General features: G+C 40.2%; 1 protein-coding gene across 1 annotated transcript; it reads left to right on the top strand.

Annotated features, from left to right (window-relative positions):
* Il1f10 (interleukin 1 family member 10) lies at positions 1–2,672 on the top strand. Its single transcript, XM_042670952.1, has 4 exons — positions 1–32; positions 1,631–1,716; positions 2,026–2,153; positions 2,460–2,672. Exons 1-4 carry the CDS (start codon positions 1–3, stop codon positions 2,670–2,672), a joined length of 459 nt encoding a protein of 152 aa, XP_042526886.1.
* Positions 2,673–10,131: the final 7,459 nt, after the last annotated feature.

Raw genomic sequence — 10,131 nt, 5'->3', positions numbered from 1 at the left:
ATGTGCTCCCTCCCTATGGCAAGATACTGTATGTAAGTCATTCTAGTGTGTCCCTTGCTTTCCTAATCAGGGTGCTTGGGGAACACATGGGAAGAGGGAAGGAAGGCTGAATCAGAGAGCTGAGTTTCCTTCTCACCATGAAATCATCAGTCCCCCTTAATTGTGCATCTGCATGCTGTAGCCATTCTAATACTTTCTCTATGTCACAAGCAATCTGTAAGGGAATAGCCTGAACTGTTTTACTGGAAATGGACCCCAAGAGCATATATAACTTCCTCCATATCATATATTTCTGATCCAGAGCCCAGTACCACACTTGGTATTCTCTGGGCTGCTACCTCCATGTATCTAAAAGCTCAGAGACAATCCCAGATCTTAGTGACAGCATATTCATGAAAGCTTCTGTGACCTTTCCTTCTAGTCCTGCCTTTCCACTCTTATTTGTAGTTGGCCTCATTGCATCCTCATTGCATTCTTTCTTATAGTTTATTGCTCTCCAAGTAGAATGCTACTGATTGGTGAGGTGTCAAATTCTGGTTGTCAAGATTTGAAGGAGAATGCCTATTGCCAATGCTAGGATCTTTGCAGATCTTTATTTTTATTGTACAAGCAAACCTGTTTTAAACATGCAGCTATTAGCTAAAGGCATCATAACTATTATAGAGGAAGAAAAATCTCCAAGAGATGGTGAAATTGGTTCAGAGCTTCTGCCTTCAGAGGTATTAGAGAGTTCTCCAGGTCCTGAGAGCAGCTGACAGGTACTTTTGAAACCGGCCAGGCAACTGGGCTAATAACTTGCATGGCTTTGATGTTCAACATGCTCAGCATGCTCACCATTTTCTCCGTGGATTCCAAGGTATATATTTACCCTCCCAAGATGGTCATTAGAACCAGAGCTAGTCTCAAATGACTGTAATCAGGCACTGCTTCTGTTCCTCTGCTGACCCTGCTGTACTTGGTCCACCCAGAGCATGTCTCAACCTTGGCTGAGCTGGGATGACAGCCATGTTCGATACTTGTGCAACATAAAATAGTTTTTTTCTTTTTTCTTTCTGATTTGTGGATTTTCTCCTATAAAAAGTGTTTAAAATAAACAAAGAGGAGGTAACAATGCTTGATAAGAAATGTACTCATTATCTTGCCCATGTAATTGTAACCTCTCTATACGATATTTTCACAATAAAAATATGCAAAATAAAAGTGTTTAAAATATCCAAAAAGCAACTCAACACTTTTTTATACAGTCTATCTTTTCATTAAAGAGAGTAAACATCTATGAAAAATTGAGATAGGTTTTGTAAAACCTGGGACAGGGTTCACTCTACCCAAAGACACCTGAGCCCCAAGGAAACATCTCAGAAAAACTTCTTCTACCTCTTTACAAGTTGGCATTAACTCCCCTCACTCCTCTGTGCCTATGAAAAGCATGTACCCAAGATACTTGCTCTTGCTCTAAGACGGACATGATCATTACCTGCTCTTGATGGAGTAGTGTCCTTTTCCTTACCTGTGGAAATAAGAAGAATCTCTGAAAGGCTCAGACTAGGGGGGGGGAGGGGGGCGGTGAAGAGCTTAAAAGTTCTATAATATCTAAAGGCAGTGGGCCATCTGCAATACCATCCTGTTCCAGAATCAAAGATGTGGATCAGAAGGCTCTGTATATACGAGACGGCCAGCTGCTGGTAGGAGATCCAGACACAGACAACTGTACTGCAGGTGAGCTTGTGAGGCTTTTGCAGCCAGGACCTGTCTTACATTTCATCTACCACAGGTCTTCATATCTCTTCTTCTTTCCCATCACTTTCAATGGATTAGCAGCCACCCCTGTGATGGTGAGAATAAGCCCATAGCTCTGCCTCATGAGAGAACCTGACTCTTGTGGAGTCCTATTTCCCATGTGGCCTTGCAAGTAGGGGACATGCCAGGTGTACCTAGGCCTAGTTCTTTCTATTAGGTCTTCATTTGCTGAGAGCCTGCAGAGTGGGGTCATCTCATCTCCTACCTATCGTTCTTCTTCCTTCCCAGAGAAGATCTGTATACTTCCTAACAGAGGCCTGGACCGCACCAAAGTCCCCATTTTCCTGGGAGTCCATGGAGGAAGTTGCTGCCTGGCATGTGTGGAGACAAGAGAGGGGCCTTCTCTACAGCTGGAGGTGAGAGGACATTGATCATCCCAGTGAGATGATGTTGATCACCCAGTCTGGCCCCCAGGATGCTATGGTGTCTCTGCACCTATCTGTGGTTTTCCAACCAGGGCCACATGTCCTCTTCCCTTAGGTTTTCAGCATCTCACTTTATATCCAGAAATGAGGTCCTTGCCTTCTGTAATCTGCAGAAGGAACATTCCTGGATAAAGCCCTTCCCTATTGAGTCCTTCTTTGGCCAAGCCCTCATGGACTCTTAGGCTGACATCCCAGTCAACACATTTATCCTACAGCTGTCAACTCTTTTCCCCACAGGATGTGAACATTGAGGATCTGTACAAGGGAGGTGAACGGGCCACACGCTTCACCTTCTTTCAGAGCAGCTTGGGCTCTGCCTTCAGGCTGGAGGCTGCTGCCTATCCTGGATGGTTCCTCTGTGGCCCAGCTGAACCCCATCAGCCAATACAGCTCACCAAAGATAGTGAATCTTTGGCTCGCACTGAGTTCTACTTTGAACAAAGTCGGTAAAAGGAGTAGAGGCTGAGTTCCAGCCTGCTGCTCCCAAGCCTAGTTTTGTCCACTCATTATATGTGGTGGGAAGGATAATGGCCCTCCAAAACATGTACATCTTGATTTCCAAAATCTGTAAATGCAATATATTACGTGACAGAAAGGACTTTACAAATGTCACTAAGTATCCTGGATTGCTAAAGTAAGCCTAATATAATTATAATGATCCTCATGAGTTAGGAAGCAGGAGTTCGAGTGAGACGAGAGGAAGCTTTGCTCCTGAATGTGAGGGAGGAGGAAGGGACCTGGAGCTACAAATGTAGTTTCTAGAATCTGGAAATGGGAAGGGAGTACATTCTCCTCCAGAACTTCCAGAAGGAGTAGAGCTGTCCTGATATCCATTTCAGAATTCTGTTCTCCAAAACTGTAGAAAAATAAATGTGCATTGTTTTAAGCTAATGAGTTTGTGGTAATTTGTTCTAGCAGCCACAGAGAGGGCTGCAGGGCACTGTGTGTCCTGTCAGAGCCAAGAAAATGAGGTTGGAGGGTGATTGTGGTGAGTTCTTGGAAAGCCACTTACAGCTTCTCTTGGATGGGCTGAGGCCAAGGTGAGGTGGAATCTCTGAATTAGGGTGACTTGTCACTACTGCAAATACTTAGTTATAAGATTACAATCCAGAGATGATATTTGTCCTCAGAGCCTCAGTTATTTCCTCTTCATGAATAACCTTGGGGCAGCTCAAGGGAATGCAGAGAGCTCATGCTTTCTGGGCTCAGAGGAGGGTAGATTACTGACTATCCTCTCTGTTTGGCACAAGTGCTCAGTACCCTCCTGACATATTCTTATTTCTGATTACAGATCAGAACCTTTAAGAACATTAGGTCTTCCCTTTCAGAACTACCTAAAATGCACATGCTTTCATATTTAGCTGAAAGAGAAGGAAACAGAAGATAAGTGAAATAACCATCTGAAGGTACAAAGGCAGTATATGTTGGAGCTCAAGCTCAAGTCTGGCCCAAATGATCTCAAGGGCATTCCACTACTTTTTATTCATTCCAAGAGTTAGGGATAGAAAGATGGTCACACAAAACTCCCTCAGAGCTGATCATTGAGTGGAAGAGCACTGAACTAGCAAAGAAACAGAGAAGAAAACAGGGTGTTCAAGGTATTCAGTAATAAATCAAGCTAGATCATCAAAGCAGGCATTTTTACTTTTCTGATCTAAGGCTGAAAGATTAGCAAGAGCTAAGACTTGGAAAGATCTATGCAGAAATCCATTAAAATAATCCATTAAAAATAATCAACAAAAACATTTCTCTGAGATAGAAAAAAGTTGGTGTGTTCAAATAATGATAGAAGGCCTGACGCACTGTAGCGTCCACAGCAAAGAGAAGCAGGAGTTGATCAGGGCTTAGGTCAGCAGGGTCTTGAAGACAAGGTGTGGATTTTGATGTATTAAGTGCAAAGGAAGTTGTAGAAAGGCTTTAAGTATGGAAGAGATACAACAGGTTTTAATCCTCTAATACGATAGGTTTCTTTCCCTGAGCTGCTTCTCCACAGTCTAAATGTGTACCAGATACTTTGCCATTTCACTAGTCAGTTGCTATTATGTGTTATTGGTTGGAACTGTGGTGTGTGTGTGTGTGTGTGTGTGTGTGTGTGTGTGTGTGTGTGTGTGTGTGTGTGTTGGGAGGGCTTTGTTTGCCAGTACTGAGATTTGAACTCAGAGCCTTGTACCGCCACCCCAGTACTTTTAGCCTAAGTTGTTTCTCAGATAGAATCTTGTGTTCTTTGCCCAGGGGAGACCCCAGACCTTGATCCTTTTACATATGCTTCACAAGTAGTTGGGATAATACATATAAACCACTAAGCTAAGGAGTTGCAATCCTAATATTAGATAAAATGGACTTCAAATTAAAATTAGTGAGAACAGATAAAGAAGGTCACTACATACTAACTAAGGGATCTCTCCTTCAGGAGGATATTACAATTTGAAATATCCATTCACCAAACAATGGAGCACCCAAATTTATCCAAGAAACACTACTTTCCATGAAATTTCACATAGATTCAAAGATATTATTTGTTGGGGACTTTAACACACTATCCCTGCTGGATAGATCAACCCGAAAAAAAACTCAGCAGAGAAACCTCAGATCTAAACAATTGCATAGATCAACTAGACTTAACAGACATCTACAGAATATTTTACCCAGCAGCATCAGAGTACACATTCTTCTCAGCAGCATGAACATTCTCTAAAAGAGACCACATTCTAGATCACAAAGCAAACTTGTCCAAATTCAGAAACATTAAAATTATGCCCTGCATTCTCTCAGGCCACAAGGGAATAACATTAGAACTCAACATCAAAAACCACCAAAGAATCCTGTAACACATGGAGGCTGAACAACACACTGTTGAACCACCAGTGGGTCATGGAAAAGTTCAGAAACAAAGCCAAGTGCCAATGGCTCATGCCTGTAACCCTAGCTACTCAGGAGGCTGAGATTTGAGGATTGCGGTTCAAAGCCAGCCCAGGCAGGAAAGTCTGTGAAACTCTTACCTCTAATAAAAACCACTAGAAAATTGGAAGTGGTGCTGTGGCTCAAGCGGTAGAGCACTGGCCTTGAGCTGAAGAGTGCAGGGATAGCACCCAAGCCCAGAGTTCAAACCCCATGACCGACCAAAAACAAAAACAAAAACAAAAAAGATTAGAAACTAAAATCAAATGCTCATGATATTTCACAAAAATGAACACACAAATTACCAGCTCCTCTGGGACACAATAAAGGCAGTACTCAGAGGCAAGTTTATATCTCTGAGTTCCTATGTCAACAAATTGGAGAGATCTGAAACCAACAATTTAATGAGGCACCTGAAGCTCCTTGCAAAAGAGCAACAAACTAAACCCCAATCCAGAAGACGGAAAGAAATAATTAAAATTAAATCAGAATTAAATGAATTAGAATAAAAAACATAGAATCAACAAAAAAAAGAGTTGGTTCTTTGAAAAAATTAACAAAATTGACAGACCCTTTGCAAATCTTATCAGAAAAAGAAGAGAACACACCCAAATGAACAAACTCAGAGATGAGAATGGAAACATCACCACAGAAACAACCAAGATTCAGAACATTATTCTCAAACCTTTATGCTAATAATTTTGAAAATCTGGAAGAAATGGATGAATTTCCAGCATGCCCAAACTAAACCAAGATGATTTAAACCAACTTAACAGACCTATATCAAGCATGGAAATAGAAACAGCAATAAGAGACCCAAGAAAACCCAGAACCAGATGGATTTACAGCTGAATTCTACAAGGCCTTCAAAGCAGAACTCATACCAATACTCCTCCAACTCTCCAATGAAATTGAAAGTGAAAGTTCACTATCAAACTCTTTCTATGAAGCCATTATAACCCTCAAACCAAACCAGGCAGGGACTCATCAAAGAAAGAGAGCTATAGACCCATTTCTTTGATGAACATCAATGTAAAACTTCTCAACAAAATTTTGGCCAATCAACTTCAACAATTCATCAAAAAAATCATACACCCTGATCAAACAGGATTCATTTCAGGGCTGCAAAACTGGTTCAATATACACAAATCAATTAGTATAATTCATCACATCAACAAGAGCAAGGATATGAACCACATGATTATCTCAATAGATGCAGAAAAAGCATTTGACAAGATCCAACACCCCATTATGATGAAGGCTGGAAAAACTAGGAATCCATGGACATTCCTCAATACAATAAAGGCTGTATATGACAAACCTACATCTAGCATTATACTTAATGGTAAAAAACTAAAGCCATTTCCTCAACTCAGGAACGAGTTCTTCTCTTCAATCTAGTATTAGAATGTCTAGTCCACTTCTCTTCAATCTAGTATTAGAATGTCTAGCTACAGCAATAAAACAGGATGCAAACATAAAGGGGATCCAAATAGGAAAAGATGAAGTAAAACTCTCCCTCTTTGCAAATGACATGATCTTGTATTTAAAGAACACCATGGACTACACTCACAAGTTACTCAAGCTGATCTGAAACTTTGGCAACGTAGCAGGGTATAAAATTAATTTAAATATCAATGGCTTTTCTATATGCCAATTACGAGAAAAGCTCAGATGAAATCAGGAAAGCAACTCCTATTATAATATCGGCAGAAAAAATAAAATACCAGGAATTAAGTTAACTAAAAAAGTGAAGACCTCTATGATAAAAACTTTGAAAACCTGAAAAAGGAAATTAAAGCAGAACGAAAGAAGTGGAAAAACCTTCCATGATCCTGGATTGGGAGGATTAACATTGTGAAAATGGCAATATTTCCAAAGGCTATCTACAAATTCAATGTGATACTTATCAACATTCCAATCTCATTCTTCAAGAAAATAGAAGCCACAACCCAAAAATTCATATGGAACAATAAAAGACCCCAAAGAGCAAAAACAATCTTTAGCAGAAAGAACAGTCCTGGAGGAATATCAATACCAAATTTCAAACTCTACTACAAAGCCATAGTAATCAAAACAGCTTGGTACTGGCATAAGAACACACCTGAGGACCAATGGAATAGAATTGAAGACCCACAAATGAACCACAGACCTATAGCCACCTAATCTTCGATAAGGGAGCTAAAAAAATAGAATGGAAGAAAGACAGCCTCTTCAGTAAATGGTGCTAGCAAAATTGGTTAAACACCTGTAGAAAACTAAAGCTAGATCCTTATATATCATCCTGCACCAGAATCAACTCCAATGGATCAAAGACCTCAAAGTGAAAGCAGACACTCTGAAAACATTACAGGAAGGAATAGGAGAAACCCTAGGTCTCCTTGGCATAGGCCAAAATTTTCTTACTAAAGACCCAGAAACACAACAAATCAAAGAAAGGTTGGACAAATGGGATTGCATGAAACTGCAGAGTTTCTGCATGACAAAGAACATAGCTAGCAAGATCAACAGAAAGCCCATGGGTTGGGAGAAGATCTTCACTAGCCATACAACAGACAAGGGCCTCATATCTAAAATATACTTAGAACTCCAAAAATTAAATCCCTTAACAACAGATTCTCAAAGAAAACAACTGCCCAATAAATAAGTGGGCTAAAGACTTAAAGAGAAACTTCTCTGAAGAGGAAATAAGAATGGCCAATAGACACATGAAGAAAGGTTCAACTTCTCTAGCCATAAAAGAAATGCAAATCAAAATAACATTGAGATACCACCTCACCCCAGTTAGAATGGCTATAATCAAGAGATCTAATAACAATAGATGCTGGAGGGGATGTGGCCTAAAGGGAACTCTACTGCATTGTTGGTGGAAGAATAAACTTGTTCAACCAATTTGGAAAGCAGTATGGAGGTTCCTCAAAAGATTTCACAAAGAGCTCCCCTATGACCCAGCAATTCCACTTTTGAGTATTTACCCAAATGGCCACTAAAGCTACCAGCACAACTATGTTTATCACAGCATTACTTACCATAGCTTAGATATGGAACCAACCCAGATGCTCCTCAGTATATGAATGGATCAACAAAATGTGAAATAAATATATATATATATATATATTTATTTATTTATTTATTTCACATTTATATATATATATATATATATATATATATGTACACAATGGAATTCTATGCCTCCATAAGAAAGAATGGCATCGTCCCCATTTGTTAGGAAATGGAAAGGCTTGGAAAAAATTCTATTAAGTGAAGAAAGCCAGGCCCAAAGAAACATGGGCCCCATGATTTCCCTTATTTGCAATAACTAGTATATGTCTAGGTCAAGTAGAAAAGGTCAAAAGCTATGTACATATGACCATATAAGGTGATGTTAAGTGAAATGAACCCCAAGATAGGGACACAAGTGGTTTTTTCTTTCTTGTTTTTGTTTTTAATATATTTATAATGTACTATGTGACTTTTTTGTTTCTTTGAATGTTCTTCCCCCACAGTATAACCCCTGTTGTCACTGTATTTGATTCCAGTGCTTTGCATCTTGTACATACATTTTTCTAATTTGGGGAGGCAAAGGGAAATAACAAAATGCTGAAATAAAGATACAGGTTGACCCATTCTAACAATGAGATGTAAAAGACAGTGTGTTGAAAACAAACTTTACAACTTGGGGCTGGGGGGAGTTAGGAGGAGCTGGGAGCTATAGAGGGAAGGGATGGTAGGGGAAAAACAAAGGAGGAGGTAACAAGTCTCAATAAGAAATGTACGTGTTATCTTATTCATGTAACTGTAACCCCTCTGTACAGAATCTTTATAATAAAAATATATACAAATATAAACCACTATGCTAATCCAGAACTTTTTTTTTGTCAGTTGTGGGGCTTGAACTCTGGGCCTGGGTGCTGTCCCTCAGCTCTTCAGCTCAAGGATAGCGCTCTACCACTTGAGCCACAATGCCACTTCCAGTTTTCTGGTTGTTTATTGGAGATAAAGAGTCTCACACATTTTCTTGCTTGGGCTGGCTTTGAACCACGATCCTCAGATCTCAGCCTCCTGAGCAGCGATAATTACCAGTGTGAGCCACCAGTGCCCAGCCAAGACTATGCTTTTCTGAAATCGTATTTTTTCTAATTTTGTATCCCCAGTGGCCTGAACAGTATCAGGAACACAATTTGTAAATGGATGGGTAGTGGGCATTGCTTGGTTCCAGTTGGATACTCCTGATACAAGATAGCAAAGTGGGCTAGTGCTACTGTGCCATTGTAGTAAGAGCTACCCAGCAAGGGCTAGGCAAGGGTATTTGAAGGAAAAGATGTCTAATCTGGACCTTCCAAGATCTGGACCTTCCAAGAAGAGAACATAGAATTGAACTCTGTAGGCAAAAACATTAACATAGGGAGACATAAAGGCGAAGACTTCCTGGCATGCCTAGAGTGTAGTGAGTCACTCAAGTGGCTGAAATCATAGGCTTGTGGCTGAGGAGTTGCTGAAAATTAAAATGGGAAGGTGGGTGAGGCTTGTGAAGGAGTATACTCCTATATCTGGTAGGCCCAGAGAAATCATCTGACTTTCCAGCAGGAGATTTTTAAGTCTTGTCCCCTTCAATCATCACTGGATGATCCAGATGCAGCAGAGCCCCAGGTGATCTCACACTCCTCCTCCACCCCCCAGTGGTCTTCTTCAGTGCTCTGTTTCCAGTCAACATATTTTTTCCTCATCTTCACTGGTATGTTGAGAGACAAACTTATAAACACTGGAATTTTAGAGTTTATTTGAGTGGTTCATGAATCAGCCAGCAAGTGGTAATAGGTATATGATGGAAGTGTGTTTTGGGGGGATTCTTATAAAGTATTTGGGAAGAAAGAGGAAAAATATGATTGGTTAAAGTAGAAAGTCCTTAATTGAAAGTTAGGAGGTAGTTGCTAATTGGAAGTCTCTAATTAGAGGAAGTTGACAGTTTCTGGTTGGTTAATCTAAGTTTCATTTTCTTAGGCTATGACCA

The sequence above is a fragment of the Dipodomys spectabilis genome, unplaced genomic scaffold (assembly GCF_019054845.1).
Source record: "Dipodomys spectabilis isolate Male_0828 unplaced genomic scaffold, ASM1905484v1 ptg000588l, whole genome shotgun sequence".
Classification (NCBI taxonomy): Eukaryota; Metazoa; Chordata; class Mammalia; order Rodentia; family Heteromyidae; genus Dipodomys; species Dipodomys spectabilis.
The sequence above is the reverse complement of the archived record's forward strand: the minus strand, read 5'-3'. Positions and strand labels throughout refer to the sequence as shown.